Source organism: Pteropus vampyrus, unplaced genomic scaffold, assembly GCF_000151845.1.
Source record: "Pteropus vampyrus isolate Shadow unplaced genomic scaffold, Pvam_2.0 Scaffold296, whole genome shotgun sequence".
Taxonomy (NCBI): domain Eukaryota; kingdom Metazoa; phylum Chordata; class Mammalia; order Chiroptera; family Pteropodidae; genus Pteropus; species Pteropus vampyrus.
Genome location: NW_011889077.1, coordinates 685,770 through 710,691, shown reverse-complemented (window position 1 = coordinate 710,691; position 24,922 = coordinate 685,770). Strand labels below are relative to the sequence as shown.

The 24,922-nt window shown below is 51.8% G+C and overlaps 1 protein-coding gene across 1 annotated transcript in view; it reads left to right on the top strand.

Moving 5' to 3' along the window:
• The window catches only part of TRAPPC10 (trafficking protein particle complex 10), a 55,431-nt gene extending 31,497 nt beyond the window's left edge, over positions 1 to 23,934 (top strand). Inside the window, exons 13-27 of the mRNA XM_023521136.1 lie at positions 248 to 424; positions 1,284 to 1,360; positions 2,111 to 2,202; positions 4,216 to 4,356; positions 4,904 to 5,013; positions 7,166 to 7,680; positions 8,440 to 8,581; positions 9,998 to 10,156; positions 11,016 to 11,245; positions 15,118 to 15,218; positions 16,588 to 16,714; positions 18,158 to 18,328; positions 19,759 to 19,936; positions 22,086 to 22,280; positions 22,470 to 23,934. Of these exons, the coding sequence (XP_023376904.1) occupies positions 248 to 424; positions 1,284 to 1,360; positions 2,111 to 2,202; positions 4,216 to 4,356; positions 4,904 to 5,013; positions 7,166 to 7,680; positions 8,440 to 8,581; positions 9,998 to 10,156; positions 11,016 to 11,245; positions 15,118 to 15,218; positions 16,588 to 16,714; positions 18,158 to 18,328; positions 19,759 to 19,936; positions 22,086 to 22,280; positions 22,470 to 22,708 (2,654 nt within the window). The 3' untranslated portion in view covers positions 22,709 to 23,934. The remainder of the gene's footprint in view (positions 1 to 247; positions 425 to 1,283; positions 1,361 to 2,110; positions 2,203 to 4,215; positions 4,357 to 4,903; positions 5,014 to 7,165; positions 7,681 to 8,439; positions 8,582 to 9,997; positions 10,157 to 11,015; positions 11,246 to 15,117; positions 15,219 to 16,587; positions 16,715 to 18,157; positions 18,329 to 19,758; positions 19,937 to 22,085; positions 22,281 to 22,469) is intronic.
• Positions 23,935 to 24,922: the final 988 nt, after the last annotated feature.

Genomic DNA, 24,922 nt, shown 5'->3' with positions numbered 1-24,922 from the left:
GAGCAGGGGGCCTTGAAAGCTTGGCCGAGTGCAGGCGGGTGAATGGCGTAAGCCGAGAGTTGCCAGCCTCAGAGTCCCTCAGACTTACGGTGTGGAAGGTGTGAGTTTGGAATGATCTCAGCGAGATGTGTTTCTATTTCACATAAGAGTCATTTAGACAGGAAATTAAATTTGAATTCAGTTAGATCCCTTATAGGAGATTAAATGTCTCCTAGAACTTAGTTGGATTTTAATTTTTATATTTAAGTTTGTAAATCCTCTGCGGACTTTCGTGGCACATTAATTGAAATCGTGGGTTTATCTCAACAGCTGAAGTCCTTGGGCTACCTGTGTGGACTGGTATCAGAAAAAGGACCTAACTCGGAAGACCTCAATAGGACGGTTGATCTTTTGGCGGGTTTGGGAGCTGAGCGGCCTGAGACAGGTACTTTCTGAGACGTGCGCCTGTAGTAGGAATGGCGGCAGCTGAGGAGATGCTCGGCTGTGACATGGCTCGTGTGACTTAAGCTCTGACAGTGCAGTTACTCACCATTTGGGAAATGACACGCAGTATTAGCTGACTAGGATAATGTGTAGGATATTTTATTTTTTAGTCATGTGAAGAAGTGTTAGAAATAGTTTCATAAATAGTTGGAAGCGTTCTTAAAAATGTGTCTGAGTTTCTCATAGGCTTAGATGAGCTGAACATGATTTTTTACAGCCCATGTGACTTTTAAATGCACCAACCTCACCCTGCGAATTACAGATGATCTATTTTTCTAATTATGGCCAGACCATTTCCTTTACTCGATACATTACCCCCAGGTAATGAAGCACTTTGAAGAGAGTGTTGCTAGTTCCTTTAGGTGCGAGCGTAGTCATAAGCATATGTGATTTAGCAAAACTGTTGCTGAAGTGAAAAACACTTAAAGGACTCCTATTAAAAACTGAGCACATTTGAGAGAGGAAGTATATGATGTTTATATTGCACTGTTTCACCTTGAGACCTCAGCTCCTTTTGACAGTAATTTAATCCATCAGAGGATTTGTAACATGTGCTTTTAAAAATCCTCATCTCAGTCAAAGATAAAAGTCTGACATGAAAGATTTAGACTATTTCGTGCATGTATCAATAGACAGGAACGTAGGTAATTACGCAGTTTCGGTGGGCCTGGCTATGTTTGTAATTTCCACAAGTGTCAGATAAAGTCATCTCCCTTGGGCAGGGGAGGGACAGTGTAAACTCACACGACTGGACAGAGAAAAGATGAGACTATAAGAACTCTTATTTCTTTCCGTTTAAGCAAACACAGCTCAGAGTCCTTACAAGAAACTCAAAGAAGCATTGTCATCAGTAGAAGCTTTTGAAAAACACTACTTAGTAAGTATTTCATGTTCCTCGTCTACCTAAGGCAGAAAACCCGACGCTACTGCGTGACCTTGGAACTGGGATGAGCTGGTATTCGGGACCTCCTTCCGGTTGGCTCGTTGCGTTTCTTTGGTGCCCTAGGGAGTTGTGGGTAAGAATGGAATAGTTTATCATCAGATGTTTATTCATGTCCATGGTGCCATAATTAAGCACAAAACACTTTCAGATAGTTATAATTTTGTTCCGAATGGTACTGCTCATTCGATGGCATAGAAACCAAAACAGAGGACAGTGAGTGATGCTCTGTGAACAGAGGAGTAATTTGGGCGGGGACAGGGCCGAGTTTGGGAGAGACCTCAGAGTGCAGTGTAGTCAGGAGCTTGGTGAGGCAGCCGCGTACCTGGGTCTCGGTTAACACGAGAGCATTAGACGGTGGCCTCCGATAGTTTGTCCCTGTCATTCAAAGAGTGAGAAAGAGACTAGAAGCGTCACTCACATGGGCAGGCACTCTGACAGTCAGAGGTGCTGTGCCTGCTGAGTTCGTGTTGCTTTTCCTCACGCTTCATAATTTTACGTACAAGTTAATGATTTCGTACAAATCACATACGACATAAAAACTCAACGCGGAAGTAGATGCAAAGGACAAAATAACGTGAAGGCTATATTAAAAAGTCTTCGGCTTCAGCTCGGGGTAAGTAAATGTGGGATTTATCTAGCATTGAAATTCAAGTGCAGAGTTACGTGGTTTTTACTTTCCCGCAGGAGCTGTCCCATGCCGCCATCGAAATGTACACAAGCGTCGGGAGGATTCGATCTGCTAAGTTCGTCGGGAAGGATCTAGCAGAGTTTTACATGTAATTGATTTTGAACGTCCCTGAATTTCAGTCGTCTCGCATGGGCAGTAAGAGAAGACTTGTCGTTGTGTGTGGAGCTGGTATGACGCGCGCGTCAGCCCGTGCAGTGAAAAACGCAGAGTTTGTTACCCGGTCGCCCTCATTTCTGGTTCGGTTTCTTCGAAAACCACATGGAGAGATTTTTAGTGTTACTCTTCATAGCTGTTAGTGATCTTTGCATTTCTTCTATTTAATCAAATTAACGTGATGAAGTTATGTCACGGATAACATGTATGTGTAGGTATTACATGTAACGTATGTAGTATTATAGTTACATTTATTTAATTAAAGAATCTACGTTAAATAAATTCTTTGGAACGTAGATTCTTTAATTAAATAAGTAAAGAATATTTAAGGATCTACATTCAGTGGCATCTAAGTCGGGACGTACATTCTAAATATTTTGTTCTGTAGCATTTTCTCTAGTTTACACCAAATGCTCCCTAGGAGGACTGGACGCCTGGATGTTGGCGACGTAACCACTTGTGTTACGTCTGTGAGAGAGGGTGGCCTGTGACTGATCGATGGTGTGTACAGGTGCTGGGGACATTCCCAGTCTAGCTCCAGCTTTAGGGTCGGATTCTGGAGAAAAGACGCGAGACTTAGCGTATTTCTCACGTGTGTGACAAAATCAGCCTGTGGGAGATCAGACACCCGTCTGGCAGTGCAGCTGCTGGCGGAAAGCCCTGGAGAGAGACAGAAGGGAACGGCTGTTTAACTTCTTTCCAGAAGAACCGTGTCTGAAGTGGTGTCTCGAAGTCTGTGATTAAGTAGTTGCATTAGATGAAACAAGGAAGAATGTTTTAACTGATCGAAGTGAACTTCTTGGTTTTCCAGATGCGCTCGGAGCAGCGCGTTGACGGCGGTCAGGGCTAGAATTTGGCTCCCTCGAGCCTCCATCCAGTGTTCTCTCAGGAGCGAGTTACTAGTTAAAGGAGCAAAGAAGCCGTAGCTTCCGCTGCCGTGAGTGGAGCCACCTGAGCACTAGGTTCTGAGGCCAGCAGCCGCAGTGGGCCGGAGCTGGAGAGCTGGGTCCTGGTTCCAGCTTGGCCATAGACTGGCCGGGTGACCATCAGCCACTGTCTCCAGGGGATGGATGGCGGGTAGGCTGTAAGAATCTTCGGCTAGAGATAGTTACTGAAGGAGTGTTGGGGGTCCGGGCCTCATGAAAGTAGAAAAACTGACACACGTAATTTGATAGGTGTAAATTTTGCTTTGAGAGTGAGAAGTGTTGCCGCAGTGGCCGGGTGATGAATCTGGGTTGTCTGCCAAGGACGCTCCTCCGCGTTGGCCTTCGTCCCTTGAGTTCGGGGGTCCCAGCCCTCTGGGGAGAGCCAGGAAACCCGTGTTGTCACCGAGGCTTTGGCAAGTTCTCGCTAGTTGTGCTTTAAACTTTGTTTTGTTCTGAACTTCGTGGAGATTTAAGTTGGGACTGCGGAGAGCTCCCTTGGGTGATGAACGTTGCTACTTCAACTCTTCCTGGTTCTCTGTAAGGCTCGGAGAGCCGCTCCATGCCGTTTGCCCGAGTTTCACAGTTGGCCCACGTTCCCCTCTCAGCTGGGCCACGTAGACGGCTTCTGTGTTTTCCTGTCTTCAGTAGGTAGGTGGCACTGAGCCCCAATTTCATAGCTTCTCGCTAACTAGCTGCGTCCCTGAGGGCACATCCTGCACCTCCTTTATCCTTGGCGTTCTGATACGTCGGCATGAATCAGCGAACGATGCCCTCCCTTTCTTACCCTGAGGTCCAGCTGTCGGGTTCTTTGACCAGTGTACGAAGCTGGCAGGCCGTGTCTCAGGTCCGGTTCTGTGCTGCTGACGCGTGCTGGCACCAGGGCTGCGGTCAGGGAAGGGGCTGTCTGAGGATGATGCGCAGGTGGCGGGCTTGAGAAGTCTGGGCCGCGTCGCGACAGATCACGTCTGAGTTTGTTGGTGATCGTGAACCATGACGAAAGCTTCTGTTTGTTGATTTGCAAGGAGGAAAAAGTCTCCACAGAAGGCGGAAGTCTATCTTCAAGGAGCCCTAAAAAATTACTTGGCCGAGGGCTGGGCGCTACCTGTCACACACACAAGGAAGCAACTGGCCGAATGTCAGAAACATCTGGGACAGATCGAGAAGTATCCTTTAAGTCAGGGGTCTCCACACCCCGGGCCGAGGACCGGGCCGGTCTGTGGTCTGTTAGGAACCGGGCTGCACAACAGGAGGTGGGGAGGGGCGAGCAAGCAAAGCTTCATCTGCATCTGCGGCCGCTCCCCAGCGCTGGCGTCAGCGCCTCAGCTCCGCCTCAGATCCTCAGGCATTAGATGCTCATAGGGGCACCGGTCCCTGGTGCCAGAAAGGTCGGGGACCACTGCATTGAGTGTAATGTTTTCATGAAATTGGAAAATTGCTTTCTGTTTGAATAGCGACAGTGCCCACAATTGAGTGTTTAGTAATGCCTAATGATTACGAGAAAAGGCCTACCTGTACATAGGAACCGTGTGGAATATAAGTTAAAGCCTAGTCCACATAGTTGATCTCTTTTTGAGTTCCTAATGACTTAAAAAGGAAAAAAGACTACTGGCTGAGCTGCACCCCAAAAGCTCTGGGGGCCCGCGGAAGCCGGTCGTGCCCGCAGCCCGGGAGAAGAGGTGCTGTCTGCAGGCCCCTTGACTCTGTGCCCAGCTACCTTCAGAGCAGCAGCCTGTTGGCCAGTGATCGCCACCTAACTGAAGACGAGCGGAAGTACTTCTGCCAAGAGATACTCAGCTTTGCCAGCCAGACGGATAGCCCAGGTGAGACCCTTAAAGCTTTTTATTATGAACGTTTGCAAGTATTATAGAAAAGCACAAAGGATACTACATTGTATAACGTATACTAATCACCTAGATTCAACTGGTAACATCCCCCCCGCCACAGCAAGCACGTATCTATGTCCAAACACGTATCTGTGTCCAAACAAACACGTATCTATGTCCAAACACGTATCTGTGTCCAAACAAACACGTATCTATGTCTTCCTTCTTCCTTCTTCCTTTTTCCTTTTTTTTGGTTGAACTTCAAAGTAACCCCTGTCCGTGGGGAACACCTCACCCAGAAACAGAGTAGCACAGTCTTCTGAGAACCATGGGGGTCCCCTAACCACGCCCAAACCCACAGTCTAGCCTCAGCCACTCCTCAGTCCAGATTCAAATCTCATCATCTCAGTGTTTTTATATGTTGTTTTTAGTAGGGTCTAATCAAGGATCACATATTGCATTTGATTTTGTATCTCGGTTCTCTTTTAACTTAGGATAGTTCTTCCCATGTCTTTTTCTTGTTTTTCAAGACACTGACTTTTTTTTTTTTTAACATATAACAACTTTTTGAAGTAGAATTCACATAGGGTAGACCTCGCTGATTTGCAGTGGCTTTTAGTATATTCATGGATATATGTGCAGCCATCGTCCCAACCTACTTTCTCTGCAGATACCTCTTCTGGGTATTTCATGTAAATGGCATCATACAGTCTGTGTCTTTTTGCAGCTGCAAGGTTCTTCCACGTTGTAGCGCGTCAGCGTTTCATTCTTTTTCATGGCTGAATGGTATTCTGTCATATGGACGGACCACATTGTGTTTATTCCTTCATCAGTTGTGTGACATTTGGGTTGTAAGACTGACTTTCTACAGACACGGAGCCATTTGTCTCGTGGGAGTGTCCACCAGGAGATTCGGGCTAACTAACTTGGCATGTGCACTTTATAGGCAATGCCGGGGGAAAGATTAGACTTACCGTAGCGTTTAGCTTGTCACGTTTATCAAGAAGACTGATTTAAAATAGTTACTGTCTCAGCTCAGTGGCCTGAGCAAAATGCCGCAGACCGGATGCTTAAACGGACATTTATATCCTCACAGCTCCGGAGGCTGGCTGAGCTCAGGATGCCAGCAGGGTTGGCTTCTGGTGAGGCTCCTCCTCCCAACCTGCCCATCATGGCAGGGACAGGAGTGGGAGAAGGGCTTAGGATTTCAACTTAAGAATCTGGGGTAACACGGTTTCGTCCACAGCATTTACTACTAACTACTTGAAAGCCAGTGTTTTCGTAGGTTTTGACTTCGGGTCACTGACTGCCATATTTCTCCAGCCATTTGCATGGGTTTTTCAGGGGCGCATGGCATCGATCTGTTGGTTTTAGATTCTTCAGTGTGCCCAAACTGGTCACTGGTAGAGCCGTGTGCCACGTCTGCTGTGTGTGACATGTATGCGAGACTGCAGGAATGCTTTTCCTGCCGGCATTCCTTGTCCTCTCTGTGTGAATAGAATGTTCTGTAATTGTCCACTGTTTTCTTGTGGTTTTATAGCATCAACCTCAGCAAGGCCCTTCGTCGATTACTGTTTAATACTCCCGGTCAGCCCTGTGGGTTTCTAGACAAACAGCTGCTTGTAGAAGGAGGCGGGAGAGAGCAGTGGGGTCTTCCTTAGTGACTGTGGGTCTGGGCCTCCCTGCCCTCCTGCGCTCTGGGAGGCAGGCCCCGCTCTGTGGGCTGACTCACAGGCTGCGAACGCCAGGGTTTGTTTCTAGATCTGTGGGGGGCGGGGCACGGACATCTTCGCCCAGGACTTTATATAGGTGAGAAAGGGCCAGAGTTCCTTGAAATAGCTCTAGGGACTGGACTGTTCACAAGTGTTGCTTTTTGAAACTAAGGAGTTAGTTGACCTGTATTTCTCTTAAGTTTGCCAAAACCGAACTTGTAAATCGTAATTTCTTCCGATTTTATGTTCCACGCGTTCTCTGTGCGCGCGTTCACATTCTGCTTTCGGCAGAATGACTCTTCGGTGCATGGAGACGGTCGAGGTCGGGCGGTTTTAAATCGTCTCTCTCGAACGTCATCGCGGCTTCTCACGCGCCCACCGGTCGACCGCAGCCGCGTGCCGCTGCCTGTGTCTTCTACGAGTGGTCTGTTTTCCAGGTCACAGGGTCGTGCTCCCTATGCATTCTTTTGCACAACTGAGAGACCTCCGTTTCACCCCGTCCAATGCCGTGGTCCACGTGGGCGGTGTTTTGTCCGTGGAGATGACCGTGTGCAGTCAGATGCCCGTCCCCGTGCACGTGGAGCAGATCGCCATCAACGTCCACTTCAGCATCGAGAAGAACAACTACCGGAAGACCGCCGAGTGGCTCACCAAGCACAAGACGTCCAACGGGATTATTCACTTCGCCACGGAGCCCTCGCTGTTCCCCGCGTCCCCGAACAGCTTGCCCGCACTGGAATTGTACGAGATGTTTGAGAGGAGCCCTTCCGATAACTCACTGACCACCACAGGGATCATATGCAGAAACGTCCACATGCTCCTGAGAAGGCAGGAGAGCAGCACGTCCCTGGAGACGCCCTCGACGGTGGCCCTGGAGGACGGGGCCCACGTGCTCAAGTGCAGCAGCGTGACCCTGCAGCCGGGGGCCAACACTGTCACGTTCAGGACGCAGGTAGGTGTTGGGGGTGGGGAACTTGACTTCAGAGGTGGCCAGGAATGGGCACCGGCCTGCCGAGTCGTCCGCGGTGCGGTCGGGGTCAAGTGCAGGCCTGGCGCCCGCACCTCGTTTGCTTTTTACCCTTAAAGGAAAATAGACTGACATTTAAAAAATCTCTCATGCAGTTTTAAGGCATTTGGTATGTTTTATGTGACGTTCTTAGCATCGGTAATGCATTGCATCCTCACTGGACTTAGATTTTTCCCTTTGTATTAAAATACAGCTGCGTTTGTTAAAATGAGATTTCAGAGAAAATGGCACACTTTGGCATTAAACTTCCTTTTCCTTTGCGGCTGCATGGATGTCAAACAGCTGCTTCCGCCCCGCTCTGACACAGGTCTTTCTCCCCTGCGGCGTGTCCTGAGTCCACCAGCCCAGGAGGACGTGGCCGGTGGACAGTGCAGCCGTTGGTCACGTGTGTTAGTCTTAGAGCAGGCCTTGTGTCTCATGCCGGATGGCTCCATTAAATACCTTTTCAGAAAAAGGTCGATCACATTGAAAACGCAGTACTAGGAGCACAAAGTCGAGTGTCGGCGGCAGTCAGGCACGCAGACAGGCGGCCGCGTGTGGGCACGCACGCGCAGGGCGGGGGGGTGTGCGGAGGCCGACAGGGACAGGGACACCGCCATGCGGAGCCGGCGGCGCAGCCTTCTCCTGGGCAGCTCGCAGTTACGAGAGCGGTAACGACTTTCTGGTGGCCACTTTTGACCATAGGCCAAGGAGCCGGGGACATACACGCTGCGGCAGCTGTGCGCCTCGCTGGGCCCGGTGTGGTTCGTCCTCCCGCACATCTACCCGCTGGCGCAGTACGACGTGTACTCCCAGGAGCCGCAGCTGCTCGTGGAGCCGCTGGCTGGTGAGTGCCCGGGCCGCTGGGGCCTTTGTTCCGCGGGCACCTCCCTCCCTTACGCGGGGTCACGTGAAAGGGGGCCTTTCTGCACCGTCAGACCAATGCGTCGTCGCTGTGTCCTTCGTTGAGAGACGCTCGGGCTAGCGTGGTGGAAATTTTGGTTGGGAGCTCATGGTGCTCTCGCTCGTTGAGTATTTGCTTCCCTGTAGTTGCTGACTTTCATGTTTAATAAACACGGTGTATGTGAAACTGAGAAAGGGAGAAAAATGAGCCATCAGTCGGTGTTCACGGCAGAGACCGAGTGCACGGGACGCCTGCTTAGAGTCCACTTCAGAGACTAAAGACTAAGTGCAAACTTCAGTTAGTCTCTGACCAAAAGTCTTCTCCTTTGAGAATGTTGATTAAACTTGACCCCGCCCCTCCAGCATGGCATTTCAGAAATTCAAAGCTGATGTCCTTTTTCTTAAATCCTAAAATTGGAAAGGATCGGCGTAAACAAATTATTTAAGACCACACATCACTTAATTAAAACAGTAGCAAGTGAAAGTCTCCGTCGTTTAGGCCGGAGCAAGGTATTTATTGGCTCGTTTCTTCCATTTGAAAGACGCCAAGGACAGCATTCTTTCTGTGCAATCCCCCCATGCTCCCTATTTTTCTGCTTTCCAACTTCTCCCACGGCCACCAGGGAAGGTCCACGGATACCGAACACGACAGCGTCCTGAGTGGTTCTTCCGTCAGGACCTGGGGCGAGAAAAGCTCATAAGCTTAGTCGCCGTCAGGGCCTGGGAGGGGCCGGTGAGGCTGGCGGCGTCCCGCCTGCGCCCCAGCGCCCGCCCCCTCTGTGCCCCGCGCCTCCCCATCCCTCTCGTCCATTTAGTCCTCATTTCTTGTGTCTTCCCTTCTTCCATCCGCCTTCCCCGGAGTGGGATTCTCAGAAACCTCAGCTCATCTCCACGTAGGAGGAACCGGTAGCCATACCTTTGACAGGCTGTTTCTAAACCAGAGAACCCGAAGGCCTGACCTAGGAAAGCCTTGGACAGTCCTGACCAGCGGCAGTACGTTCCGTTTCGTCAGTCTGTCCTTCACGTCGCTGGCTGATTCTCTTACTCAGCGGCACGTATGGCTCGAGTCCCTCATGGACACGGTTGCCCCTGTGGTCCCCAGCTCTCTAAGCCAGGGTGGTGAGGAGACCCTTCAGGCCCACAGGTTCTCGTGTTCCCAGCAAGGGCCTCTCAAGCCTGCAGTCCATGTAATGGAGACGCGAGTTGGGGGAGGGGAGCAGAGCGAGCCGGCGGGTGGTCGGGGCGGTTCTGAAGGGAGCCCACCTGTTCCAGAAGGAACAGTGCCCTTTAACTGCCCAGGAGGCCCGCCCTTGGCACTTCTGGTTGACAGTGCTGTTAATTGGTGTCTCTTTCCCTTCAGATAGCCTTTTGGCTGGTATTCCTCAGAAGGTCAAGTTTACTGTCACTACTGGCCATTATACAGTAAAAAACGGAGACAGCCTCCAGCTCAGCAACGCGGAAGCCATGCTCATCCTGTGTCACGCAGACAGCAGAGCAGTGATCTACTCTAACACGAGAGGTGAGGCCGCCGTCAGCTGGCCGGGGTGGCCTCGGCTCCGTCACACCGCGAGGGTGTAGGGAGCCGTCGGCCCTGCGTCCTCGGGCGGCACCGAGGCCCGCTTCTCCCTGCGTGGGCGGTGGCCTGAGTCGTGTGTGTGCTCCGTGGCCAGGCGGCGCCGACACTGCGAGGGACTTTTGTTTTTTCAATTAGAGTTGACATTCAATACTATTTTATACTGGGTTCAGGGTACAGTGTGGTGGTTAGACGTTTATGTAATGTACGAAGCGACCCACCGAGGAGTCCAGTCCCCACCTGGCACCACACTCAGTTGCTACGGGACTCCTGACCGTACACTAGGGACTGGTGATGCAGTGCGGGCCTCCGCTTGGCAGTGGTGCCTCCCGGCGCCAGCCTCCTTCAGCCCTCCCCAGACCCGCTCACCACAAGGCAAAAGTAAATCTGCCTTTCTCAGCACTGGTCAGAGGCCCTGAAAACGTCCTGTGTCCCCAACCCCCAGGCGTGAGGTATGGAGGGAAGGCTGCTGCTCCCCACCGGGCGGGGCTCGTTCCGGCGATGCGACTGGGTGGGCGCACGCTGCTTAGGGGGACACACAGTGCTTGGGTGGGCCACGCAGGAAGCATCCCCTTTCTGTCTGAGCACAATGACAGTTCTCCGGGCTGCGATCAGCTGGCTTTCGTTCCTCATTTTCTGCCTCTCCCGTCCCCCCGTCCTTCCCACACGTACTGTTACGCGCGCAGAGGAGCAGCAGGAGTCGGGCCGGAGCGTCACCGCTGGGCCTGTCGCCTGCTGGAGGAGAAGGGAACAGGGAAACAGGAAACAGGGAGCGTGTTAGAGTGACTTTTTCTGTCTTTCCTAGAAAAAGCTTCTGACGCGTCGCTCCGAGTTCATTCGTCTGACAAGGTCACGAGCATCAGTCTGCCGGCTGCGCCTGCATACCACGTGATCGAATTTGAACTGGAAGTTCTCTCTCTACCTTCAGCTCCGGCAGCTGGAGAGGAGAGCAGCAGGCTGGGGGTGACAGAGCCCCAGAGGAAGCAGAAGGACACACAGAAAGCTGGCCACTGCATGGCTACCATAGACCACAAAGTAAGGAGGGGCTGGCACTGCTTAGTCTGCGGCAGCTGGCTCCGCCTGTCCTGCTGGTTCTGAGAGACGTGTGCATATCAGGTGACTTCTGTTGAAGTGGCAGATTTTCAGTTCCTGATACCACGTGCTCTCGCCGCGTTTGGCATTAATGTCTGTGAACCGCTGCTTCTCAGATGAGGGTAGTCTTGGGAGGACAGGGACAGACAGGCCCTAGCTGTCCTATCCCAACTCGAGAGGAAGGACAGTTTATTATGAGAGAGAGGATCTGCTTAGGAGAGGTAACTGGGTCCGTAGTCTGTCCTGGTGATGAGGCTAGAGGGAGCTTTGTGTCTTGGTGTCAACTGAAACGTCACATCAGACTTAGAAAGGAGAAAGCTCTACTTTGATACTGGTATTTATTGACACTTATGGGAGAGATCTGTGACTCTGGTTCCAGACCCACAGGCCGACGGCTCACGGAACGTGCTGGTAGCCCTGTGCTGCTTTCGGGTTTGTCCACGTCTTGTGACACAGGTATCAGTTCTGAGGGCTTCTGAACAGCCCGGTGTAGAAGCATACGTGTGCGGTCTCACAGGTCTGCGTGTATTTGCAAACTTGAAAGCTGCTGCCTGAGGATCTGGCTTCCAGTCAGCGTGAATCTAGGGGATGAGACGCCTCTCTGGGACGCTGACGGGTCCCAGCACATTCTCAGTCACTGGGAGTTATTAAAAAGTAAACAGGCTGCTTGGACAAGCACGGAGGTTGGAGAGACAGCCAGGAGCTGAGGCTGAAGGACAGGGTTCACCTCCTACACGAGGCCACCCTTCAGGATGGGAGAGGCGATGCTTTCATCTACTGCACAGAAACCAACGCAGCCAGGAACGTGAAGAAACAGGAGTATGTTCCAAATGAAAGCAAAAGGTCAGACCTCAGAAAAAGAACCTCGATGAAAGGAAAGTAAGTAATTTACCTGATAGAGAGGTCAGCGATATTTATAAAGATGCTCACCGAAGTGGGGCGGAGAATGTTTGACACAGTGAGACCTTCCACAAAGAGATGGGGCATACGAGTACCAAGTGTGAGTCACAGAGCCGGAGGGTACAGTCGCGGAACAGAGAACGCACTGCGGGACTCCAGCAGCCGACCAGACGAAGCGGGAGAAAGGCTCGGTCCACTCGAAGACGAGGCGGCGGAACTCGCCCAGCCAGAGAGGCAAAAGGAAACAGAGTGATGGAAAGTGAAGAAAGTCCCCGGGCTGCGGGACAGCATCAGACAGACCAGCATTCGCATGACGGGCTCCCGGGAGAGAGGGGCCGAAATCGCATTTGAAGAAATAATGGCTGAAAACTTCCCTAACCTGCTAAATAGACATCCCGATCCAGGAATCCCAGGGAGCTCCAAGTAAGGTGAACCCGAAGAGACCCACGTCAAGACACATTACAACGAAAGTGTCAGAAGGTAAAGACGAGGCGAGACTCTTAACCTGTTTCCCGTTTGCCCCAAGAATACTCGTCAACGGTGCTTGCGGCTGCAGCGTTTACCCCAAGATAACTCACAGATTATAGTCCTAACCTGACCTCCAGAATCTGCCACAAAATATCTCGCTTTTATTATTCTTTCTGCATCGCTCTCGTATGTCGCTAGTCTTTGGAAACAAATAACATTCTTCTATTCATAACATTCTGGTTTTAGCAGCGGTATTTCCGTTTACAAAACGGTAAACCCTAGAAAATGTAGCGTTCCTACACGTGACGTCAAAGTAAGGCTGGCAGCAGCGAGCTGCACTTTTTTTTTTCTGAACAGGGAAAAGGTTAAAAGCAAGAGAGAAAAAACTTGCCACGTACAAGAACCTTCCTAAGACCGTCACATCTTTCAGCAGAAACTGTGCAGGCCGGAAGGGAGTGTCACAGTACATCCAAAGGGCTAAAAGACTAATTTCCGACCATGAATATTATCCTGACAAACTTATCACTCAGAATTGGAGAGTGTTTACCAGACAAGCAAAAGCTAAAGGAATCCACCGACACTCAGCCTGCCGAACAGGACGCAAATTAAGATGTGAATGTGAGACCTGAACGCGTAAAACTCCTGGAAGAAAACAAGCAGTAGCTTCCTGGCCAAGGCCGATGCTGTTTCGGATCTGACACCAAAAGCAAAAACCAACAAAACTGAAACGAGGGCACCGACATCAAGCTCAAAAGCTGCTGCTCAGCAGAGGACACTGGCAAGAGGACAGGCAGCTTGCGAATGGGAGGGCACACCTGCAGGTCGCATCTGGTGAGAGGTCAACATCCAAGATACACGGACTCACGCAACTTACTAGCAAAAACCCATCCAATTTAAAATTGGCCCGATCCGAATAGACACTTCCCACAGAGGACGTACGGGTGGCCAACAGGTAATGAAAAGCTGCTCAACGTCACAGTCACCAGGGACATGCCATCAGAACCACAGCGAGATACCACCGCACTCCTGTCAGAATGGTCATCATCAAAAACACGGGAGAACAAGAGCTGGCGACGATGAGAAGGAGCCTCGTGCGTCGTGCGTGCAGGAATGTGAGGGGGAGCGGCCACGACGGAAAGCAGTACGGAGGTTCCGCAGAAAGTTAAAGCCGGAACCGCACGGCCCAGCAGTTCCACACCTGTTTATCCAGAGAAAACAAAAACACTCGTTCGAAGAGTTAGCTGTGCCCCCGTGTGTCCATTGAAGAATTATGTACAATAGCCAAGGCGTGGTAACAACCTGAGTGTCTGTTGCTGGATGAATGGGTAAAGACGTTGACTCTCTCTCCCTCTCCCTGTCTCTTGCCCTCTCTCTCTCTCTCTCTCTGTCCCCTCCCCCTCCGGCCCCACACGCACGCACAGTGGAATAATATTCAGCCATGGAAAAGAATGCAATCCTGCCATTCGCAACAACACGGATGGACCTCAAGGGTATTGTGCTAAGTGAAATGAGTCGGAGAAAGACAAATGCCATAGGAGCTCTTCAACAACAACGAAAGCGAGCTCGTAGATACAGAGGACAGACTGGCGGTTGCCTGAGGCAGAAGGTGGCGGGTGGGAGAAACGGGTGAATTTTTTTTCTTTGTAGGAAAAATGACTAATTTTTAAAAGTATGCACAAAAGCAGTAGGGCAAAAGGCTAAAAAATTGTCATTTCAAAGAGATTATGGCATGGACTATCAGATCAGTCAGCATTGAAAGAATTAGGTTTCAGTTTTCAGTCTCTAAAAATTTTCACCTTATCCGATACAGAGTTGAGACAGAGATGACGTTTACTTCAGTGAGCACACAGTCATGCCGCGTGAGCGAATGTCCATACTCAGTGAATTCGTTTCTTCTGTGGGGGAATAAAGTGAAGCTCAAGGCCTGCGTTCTGCCCTTAAGGGACTTAATAGCTGGGCCCGCACTATGTCCCCAAAGGCATCGGTGTTCAGTTACGTGTTTGGCTTCGTGTGGATTTAGTGTTTTGACAATTCATTTTATTTTGTACTAATTAACGACTGATTAGTGTCATCTGAACATACGTGACTAAAAGCATTTTGTCACAGTCTCCTGCTCAGTAAAGAAGTACATTTGGCATCGTGGCCACGTGTGCAAAGATAGTGAGGCGGGCTTCGTGCTGCTGGCCGCGGCGTCTGCGCCGTAGCCGTCGAGACCGTTCAGGTGGCTCGTGGTTGTCCTGCCGGTCCCACTGCCCTTTCTTGTCCGTGTGCGCAGCTCCATGTCTTCCTGTTCGGTGCATTTGTCTAACGGGCTCGCTCTTTCTGAACAAGGAGTCATGCAGCTGTCAGATAGGCGGGAGGTCGGTGGCCGCTGTGCACGTGGTGGGTGGCGGTGCCGGCTGCACCGTTGGCGAGCGGTCACAGCGCGTGTCCCTGTTTCTCCGCAGGTGTCCATTGACTGCCCGTGGTCCATCTACTCCATCGTCATCGCACTGACATTCAGCGTCCCCTTCAGGACCACACACGCTCTGCTGTCAGCGGGGACACGGTAAGGGAGGCGTGGGCTCGGGTCCTGCTCCTGTCCCAGGCTCTCTGACACAGAGACCCTTGCTGTTCAGAGTGTGGCCTCGGTGACCTTGAGCATGCTTTCTTACCTGACCATGATGCATTGTCCACCTGTTGAACTTCACAGTAGTCCCCTGGTGTCCTGTGGCACCCTGTCCATATCAGATCTGTGCAGCTGTCTCGGTAGTGGCTGCACAGCTGGTCTGGGGGGTGGGTGCGAGATCCCAGCAAACTCCCCGCTTGATTCTAGGGTCCCCTTTATGCCACCCCCCCCCCCGTTCTTCAAGCCCTTGACTCATGGACAGATGTGGGTCAGCTGTCCTCTGGAAGGTCCGCCACTCTGCATTTGACTGGTCACACTCCTGTGGGGTTGTTCAGCTTGCTCCCCTGTAGCCACTAGGGACCCCTAGAGCTGGCCGTGTCCCCCGCAGCACAACTGATGCTTTGGGCCAGATAACGCCTTGCTACAGGGGCTGCCCTGCGCCCTGGAGGATGTTAGCAGCTCACCCGCTTTATGCCGGTGGCACTCCCCACTCCCAGTGTGACAACCAAAAATGTCTCCAGACATTGCTTGACGTCCCCTGGGGCAGGGGGACAAAATTGTCACCAGTTGAGAACCACTGCTCTAGAGGCTCGATTAGATTCAGAGTCAGCCTTCAGAATGGCGGGCGATTTGGAGGTTTCATACGTCACTGCTTCAGGAGACAGCGGTGTCTGGGGTCCCGCCGTAAGTGACGATGCTCACGCGATGACTGGGCTCAGGCGTGAGTCCGCCCCTCTTTGTAACCGTCCCCTCCTGCTTCTATCCACTGCTGATATCTGGGTGATTTGGAAACAAAAATGTCAGAACCGACTTCAGAGTGGAAAACTTCTAGCGGCTTTTGCCCCTTCAGCTTACAGCGAGGGAGCATGACTTTCGCGGTGGAAACACGAGCAGGTTTAAACACAGCCTCAGGTGCTTTAAGACGGGCTCTTCATACCTCCTCTGTGCGTGGCACAGGAGTGAGAGTGGGCCCTGCACTTAGCTTCTTGTTGCGGTGAAGGGTGGCCACGCTGTCCTGCGTGACTCGCCGCAGTCTGTACGTGATGCTGGAAACTCAGTTACGACCGGGGGTGACGCCGAGTCAGCAGCAGCGTTCTGGTCCGTGTTTCCTCGGAATGTTTGCTTAGAAACACTGGTGTCTTCTGACCCTTCGACATGTGAAACCAAAGTGGGAATGTACGTAACAGCGGGTTCCTACGTTCCTGTCACTTTTTCGATCCCCCAGAGAGCGTCTTCTTACCATAGCCAAAACATATTGAATAAAGTGCTTCAATTCAGTCAAAATTGCATTTTTTGTTTTTCTCTTTAGGAAATACGTTCAGGTTTGTGTCCAGAATTTGTCAGAACTCGACTTCCAGCTGTCGGGTAGTGACCTCGTGGACACGCGGGGGAGCACCGGCCTGCAGCTGACGCCGCTGAACACGGAGTCTCAGCAGGTACCACCTGCCGGAACCGAGCGTGGACCCTGCTCGGGAAACCGTGCGAGCGGGAGTGTCAGGACGGGGCGCAGTGCTTGGTGAAGGTGACCGTGTTCTAGCTTGAGCCTTTCGGCTCAGAGGTTGTGCGGACGGTGGCGAGTGGGGTGCGTGCCGCGGGAGGCCGCCCAGGCCCGTCCACTCTCCGCTGCGTGGGCCCGCGGGCGCTGTGGGGAGGTTGGGGACTGGGTTGCCGTTGGTCTGGTTAGAAGAAGCAAATCTGAAACTCGTCGCGCTCCACACGGCTTCATGAAACTACAAGCTTATTCTTGAGTCTCGTGTGGACAGGAAGCGGTGGCCGTTCCGTTACGCCTGTGCCCCCGGAAGAATCGAGGTCTGAGTGTAAAGGGGTCATGTCCACATTCACGCTGCCTGGCTGAGTCCTGACCTTGCTTTTTCTGTTTATTTGTCATGTGTGTTTTTAGGCAGTAAATGCTGGGTGTTTAGAAGACCATAGATTTTCTTAATGGATGCTTTTTTCTTTTTTTTTTTTTAATTTACATTGTCAAAAGATTTTTCCCAACTGACGTCTGTCAAACACCACCCCCCACGTCTGTCACTGTGCTGCAGGTGTGCACGTTACGCATGAGGTGGCACCTCGTCTGCTTCTTGTTAGTACAAAGTACCTGCGTGGATAGAGATGGTCTTTTTACTTGGTTGATGCATTTCCTGTTTTGGAAATGTATGGGACACTAATAAATATTCTTTAAGCTTTTTAAACAACCTCCTATGCGGTGCAGCTCATCGAGTCAGAGAAGCGTAGAGCCTGTCTGGTAGCCTCATGTGGCCTTCTTTGGGGTCAGGGCCAGGCAGCAGGAGCCAGGGCCGCAGTGGGTGCAGGGCTGAGGACCCTGAGGAGCTGGGCTCTGCGGTGGCTGCTCTCACGCTTGTGTCCTTTGCAGGAAGTGCATCTTGGGCAGAGTGGTTTTTGTCCCTGTGTGCAATGACAGCCAACACTCGGATGGAGTGTTTGCTTTGTGCTCGTGTGTACGTCTTGGACGGAGTGCTTGCTCTTTCCCCGTGTGTGCAATGACAGCCGACTCTCTGATGGCGCGTCTGCTCTGTCCCCATGTGTGCAATGACAGCCGACTCTCTGATTGCTCTGTTCCCGTGCGGTGACTCCGACTCTCTGATGGCGCGTCTGCTCTGTCCCTGTGCGGTGACACTGACTCTCTGATGGCACGTCTGCTCTGTCCCCGTGTGTGCAATGACAGCCGACTCTCTGATGGCTTGTCTGCTCTGTCCCCATGCGGTGACTCCGACTCTCTGATGGCGCATCTGCTCTGTCCCCATGCGGTGACTCCGACTCTCTGATGGCACGTCTGCTCTGTCCCCGTGCGGTGACTCCGACTCTGATGGCGCGTCTGCTCTGTCCCAGTGCGGTGACACTTGACTCTCTTGCAGTGCGTACGCAGCCGGCAGTCGGTGTCCTTCGTCTGGGAGCTGACGTGGGCCCAGGAGCCGCCTCCTTCTCTGCGTGGCCGGTTCTCCGTGGGATTCTGCCCGGTGTCTGAAGAGCGGCTGTCTGTCTCCTTAAAGCCCTACACTTATGACTTTCAAGTGGAAAACTTCTTTGTACGTATTGTGTTATTTTTTGGTGGGAGTTGGGGTGGGAAAATGAATGGCAGCTTCTTCTTCTTTATAATCTAAAAAAGTCACACAGACAAAATCTTCCCATACAGCGAAGCAGCAGGTTGAGGGAAGTAGTTCACACTCGGAGTGTTAAGTCCGTGACTGGCTGCACTTGGCCCCAGGCCCTTTTCAGGTGACCCGTGGGTCCTCGCGCGCTCCTGCTGGTGCTCCCAGGAAGCGTCATGTCTGCAGGAGGCTTTTTAAAATTCCCAAATCTCTTTGCTTTGAACTTTTTACAGTCCCACCAGCATACTTTTCAATCGAATTATACTGCAGCGATTTCATATACCTGTTACGCTTTTGGCGAGTTAACTTACTAAGTAGGGCATGTGCTGGACGGTGAGCTGTGGCTCCACAGTGACCAGGAGGGGACTGAAGTAGAGGAGGTTATTACTCACAGGTCCTGGAGGAGGTACCGGGCACCCCTTGAGAGGTCACGGGGAGGTCAGGCAGAGAGCAGAGCGAGGCAGGGCCCATGCCTTTATTAGGGGCTGTGGGTGTTGTGCTTTGGGGTTCCTGGGCTAAGGCCGATTGGTCAGTTCCAACCAAAAGAGTGGGGTTTGGGTCAGCCCCCCAAGGTCTTAGCTAAGGGGCACACGGGGCTCTGAGAGGCTGGGGAGACTGTTAACCACAGGTGCTGGAGAAATCTCATCAAGACTTAATTTGCTGAGACTCTCAGGGCTGTTATGTAGGGCATGCGTTTGCATGAGGGACCGGTGTCAGTTTAGGGTCCCTGCTGGCCACAGAGCCAAACAAAATGGAAGGGTGAGGCCGTCATCCCCTACGTGGGCTTTGGGTTTTTGTCCTGGGTGGTGAGCAAAATACTGGGTGAGTGTGAATAGGTGCGAATGTCAGGTAATATGTCATGGAGAAGGACGCATTATGGAGGAAGTTGGTTATGGACCTAATATCGGATGATCCCAAGGAATTAATGTGAATTTTGCTCGCTGTGATAGTGACATCGTGTTTTGGTAAAAACATCCATGTGTTTCAGCAACGAACGACACTGGTACACGGGTGAGATGCCAGTTGTCTGGAATCGACTTTAAAGTGCCCCCGGTGAATACATGAGCGTGGGTGGATAGATGTGGGAGGCTGGGAACACAGTGCTGATCACCACGGCGACCAGCGCGGAGGGCCAGCCCCTCCCCGCTCCCTGCTGTGCTGCACGAGATTGTTGAGCATTGAATGAAGCAGGGCTTCCGAGACCGTCCGGTTTCCCAGCAGACGCACGGGGCCTCTTCCTGCGGGCGCGGGCCAGAGCGCCGGGGCACAGGGCTCCCCGCCCGCTCCCGGGGCTGCGGGCCGCCTGCCTCGCAGGGCCTTCTTTGCGCTTCATACGCTCCCTTTGCCCTTTCCCCTTTGCTGACCAGACACTGTATAACGTGAAGGCCGAGATCCTGCCGCCTGCGGGGATGGAGCACTGTAGGACGGGCTCGCTCTGCTCCCTGGCGGTGTCCATCACGCGCCTCTCGGACCTCCTGGAGGTGGACAGGGACGAGGCGCTGACGGAATCTGACCAGTGCTTTTCCACCAAGCTGATGTACGAAGGTAGGTCTAGAGGCTGCTTTTGCTCCGTCGCACTAACCCCGTCTCTCTCCCAAAGTATAATGTTCCTTATCCAAAGAGAACGCTCTGGAGTCGAACGGTTCCCTGGAACGTCGCACTATACAGAGTGGTCCCAGGTGCATACGACGTTGAACTTGGCTGTTGTGGAGCCATTCTTGCAGGTGCACTAGGCAGTCGTCGGGCTCTGGCTGAGCCCACGTTTGTAGGAGCCGCCCTGTCCCCGTCCTCTGCTGTGACTCGGCCTTCGCGTCACTCCGAAGCAAGTCCGGCCTCCACTGCTTAGCAGGCCAGGCGTCCTCCAGTCATGGCTCCTGCCCTGTTCCCTCCAGCTGCCTTTCGCCCCTTCCCCGCAGGCTCCTGCCCCCTCGCCGACGGCTCCAGACAGCCCTCTGCAGCCTTTCTCCGCAGGGGCCCGGCTCCTTCAGTTACGCTTCTCAGTGTTTGGTGTCAGGACCCTTTATTTTCTAAAAAATCATTGAGGAACCAAATATATATTTATTTACTTACTTAAAATGACAGCCCGTTACAGGATGTTACTCTCGAAACAGAACTATTCTCCAAAGCAACGTAGCGAGAAGAACGACATTGTGGCATTCTTTCTCATCTCTTTGATGTCCCACCGGGCGCCCTGCAGGTAACGGGGCTGTCCCACCTGCTGCGCTCCGTCTGTGGTGACACCTATTGGCAGAAGCCCATGAAGAGACTCCAGTCTTGCACACTTAAGTAGTTCGAAACAGGAGGGATTTTCAACAGCCTCAGGTAACTGGATGTTCTCGATACTTCACCAAAACCCTACGCAGTTCACAGGCTAGTTACAGCGTGGAGCTTGAAATCACGAGTGAGCTTTCCGTGCTCCGTGGATCTGTCTTGCATTCTGAAAGGCTCTTTTACCGCGGTGTCATTTTGTGACGCCTGGTTCCTGAGTTAGCAGGCCTGGTGTTGGCACCTTTCATCGCACACGGTCGCCGAGTCACGTGGCTTCAGGCTCACTTTGACATCGTCGGGATGGTCTTTGATTGTAAGGGCACTGTCAAGTTCACAGTGGCAAGTGCAAGTTTTCCCAAATTCTAACTTTCAATCAGTGTTTCAGATTGTATCATTGGCCACTTCTTTGCAGTGACAGGCGCATGCCATTCATTTTCAAAAAAATGTCTGCCAGTACCCAAGACGGGGTCGCCATGGCTGGCGGAGGGGCATCGGGCTCAGCAGCGCAGCACCCCGTGCCATCTGGTGGCGTGCGACCCGTACCTCAGTTCACGCTCAGGCCCGCAGTTTTCCTCAGCAGCGCACGTGGCGACACAGCGAGGACAGCAAGAGTGCCAAGTGCTTCTGGACTTCACGGGCACCCTGAGGACCACACTCTGGGGACTGCTGCTCCAGCGGGCCCCTTCCAGATGCTGTGCGTCCTTTGCATACCTCTGCACGTCCTTGGTACCATTGGCCTCAAAAGTGCCCGCATCGCCATCTGCAGGAAGCCTGCCCTCTGTGATCCCTCTTGCTGCTCATGGAACTTCTAGTCGCATGCTCCTGGGCTCTCGCTATGTGTCCCTGTGACGGGGATGCTGTGATCTTTTTGCTAGATCTGCTACTTGAGGACAAAGTCCTGTGTACTTTGGAATGACTGCTCAGTCGGATGTTTGAATTGCACCGAATTTCATCACAGTTGTGTTTCGTAATAGTGTTAGTAGCAACGCCTGGCCCGCATGAGGACTCCGATGTGCCAGGGGAGGCGGTGTGTCAGTGCCACACGTCCTCAGTTGCGATTCAGACCCCACGGGTCTGATGCCTCCACTTAGCAGACGCCACCGCCCTGTCCCGCCCCCATTCCCGTTGAATGGCCAGCGTAGCCATGGTCTTGAAGCCTTACACGAAGGCTGCGAGGTCACGTCCAGTCAGAACTGAGTCGCTGTCCGTTTGCCGACTGGCGGGGAAGCGTGCTTTTCCTGTGCGTGAGACGTGGACCTCAGTTAAACCGCGTGCCTCGTGGGCAGGTGCAGTTCCGAGACTTTGAGCTGGAGGCTGTGCGCTCCGGCTTCGGATTCTACGCGGCCGTGAGACAGCCGTGGTTTGTGTTGCGATGATGTCGCGCGCCCTGCCCTGGCGTAAAACCGCGTCTCCCTCTGTGTTTCAGTGGTCGACAACAGTAGCAACTGGGCGGTGTGCGGGAAAAGTTCCGGAGTCATCTGCATGCCGGTGGCCGCTCAGGCCACTCACAGAGTCCACATGGAGGTGGTGCCCCTGTTTGCAGGTCACCTGCCCCTTCCCGACGTCAGGCTGTTCAAGTACCTCCCGCATCACTCTGCGCACTCCGCACAGCCAGATGCTGGTAAGGACTGGCGGGGCGGCCAGCCCACCTTGTAGGGAGCAGGCCTGCGGATTCACAGCGCGTCCGGTGCCAGCGGTGACAGGCCCTCGCCACCTGCTCGGCGAACATGCTGCTGCACCGAGGGTCGGCTCGGGGTGGGTAGGGCTTGTGGCCGTGCGGCCTCTGTCTCACTTCATATGCGTTTTGCAGATAGCTGGATAGAAAACGACAGCCTGTCAGTGGACAAGCATGGGGACGAGCAGCTGGACGGCGGTGGCAGCAGGAGCAGGGGCGGCGGGCACTCGGCCAGCAGCAGTGAGCACCAGGGCTTGCCCATGCCCCGCCTGCAGGCGCTGCCACCCGGCCAGGTCTTCAACTCCGGCGCTGGCACGCAGGTCCTGGTCATCCCCAGTAAGGACGACCACGTCCTCGAAGTCAGTGTCACATGACCACGCCTCAGGCCGACACGCCCCGGCCCGCTGTGAGCACACTTGGAGGGATTCCGACAAGACTGGACGGTTCTGCACTGTAACATTCTAGCTCTGGGCAGACTTGGGGACTCCGCCTGGCCGCGGAGGCACCAGAGTCTCAGTGTGCAGCCGGCCAGTGGAGTCCCAGCGTTACGTTTCTGTCATCTGTGGTGTCACGTCACGTTGTTTCCTCATCTCCCTGTCCCCACCCTGGTGTCCCCCAGGGCTGGCCAGAGCCCACGTCCTTACCCCTCACTCCGTGCCCACGGACGGTCGCCGGGGGCCTGGCACCCGGGCAGTCTTGCAGTCAAGCTGCTGGCTCCTGACAGAGGTCTGGCGCCTCAGGGAGATGCAGCTGGCCTCGCAGTCTTGTTAGTGACCTGTGTGTGCCTTTCTGGTCACACAGCACCCAGTTTCTGGACCAGGTGGCTTTGTAAGACTCCTAAGGGGTAACAGGCCTTTACTCTAGCTCATCTCATTGCGCTTTTCTAGAATAACACCCTTTTAGGGCAGGTGGGCGGGGCCGAGGGGTGGGTTGGGAGGGAACACAGCCCCTTCTGTGCCTTGGAATGTCAGGCTAGGCGACCTGGAGCACTCTTTCGTTGGAGCCATTTTAAAGGTACTTTGAGAAGACTAGAGCAGGGCGTAAGGAACAGGTTGGCATTGAAGCAGTTTGGGAATAAATGTTTCTGGAACCCTTTTTCCCCTCAGTGTTGATTAATAACATATGCACTTGAAATTAAATATATTTATTTTAATTATCATATGTGTGGGGGTTAATATGTTTTCTCTCACCTTTAAACTTAAAGTCTTTCCATGTAATTGTAACTATATGATCAATATTTTTTTTTTTTTGCACCTTAAATCTTAAAAATTAAGAGGTTCCATTTGAATGAAGATGAGAGAGTTACTCTCAGTGTATTTCTAGTCAGGTTGTAGAAGGGACAAAAGTCTTGGAATAGTCTCTGCAGGGCCACTAAATCGTAGTCATACCGTACCAATGGATTAATTTGCTTTCGGTTGTAAATTTAATTGTACATATGGTTGATTTATCATTTGAAAAAATACAAACTAACTGATGTAATGTTTATGTATAAGTTGCACCAAAAATCAAGGACAAAATAAATGTGTTTGTTTTTATTGGTGTGAAGGTCCCAGCTTGTAAATAAGCGTTGTATGTATTAAACCTTTTCCAGCTCTCCAAAGCGATGTCTTTTTGTACATATGAAATAGAGAACTCTTAATTCACTGGGAAAATGTGGTTGAAATTTAACTTGACCAGATTAATGCAAGTGAGGGCGGAGACTCACGGGTAACCTCAAATGTGTGAAGCCTTAGAGAAGAAGCATCGTGCAGCTAGCTGCTGCTGGCCCCACTTGTCGCCTGCTCTCGAGAGGCCAGTGGGATGGGGATAAAAGGTCAGATCGGTGGTTACACAGCAGAGCAGTCATCACTCTCTGTTGTCCGTCTGCTCATCCAGCAAGTAAAGGCGGTGCAATTTCCCCCTTCATCTTTTCCATTTATAAGAATTGGAGAAGTGTGTGAAGAAAAATATTTGTGTGTTTAATTAAACGTTCCAGAAATCTATCTTCCTTATGAGCAGTTTAAAACTAATAAACTTAGTCAACTAGTTAGGCAAATTAGAACTTCGGAATGTAACGATAGTTTAGGGTTTCTAAAATAAATTTGTTTTATTGTAAAAATTAATGATTGCCCTTCAGATCTGCCAAGCCCTGTGACTGGAGAGATCTTTGAGATTCGATTGGGTCAGAAAAGGCTCTCGTGGGTGTGTGAGCCTCGAGCCAAGGGAACAAACCCTCCCTCCATGCATAATGTCACTTTCCCTCTGCTTCTGGGAGGGGGAGTGTGATTAAATGATCACCTGATTTGTTTGATTTCTGTGTCTGGGTTCTAACCCCAGGATGAAATGCTCTAATTACATATAGAGAGAAAAAAAATGAAGGGGAGATCTAAAATGTTTATGGTTGTTTCTTGTTATCTGGAAATTGAATGAGATCAAATTTATCACAGGTTTTTTTTTCCTCTAATTGCCCAAAAGATCTTTTCCGATTTGTTACATGAGTGTGTTTTTTTGTTTTTATCTTTTATACAAAAGAAGAATGTCACCTAAAACTTCAAGTCACTTTTTTTTTTTTAACTAAAAGGCTGTAATTGAGTTTTCATTGTGTTTAA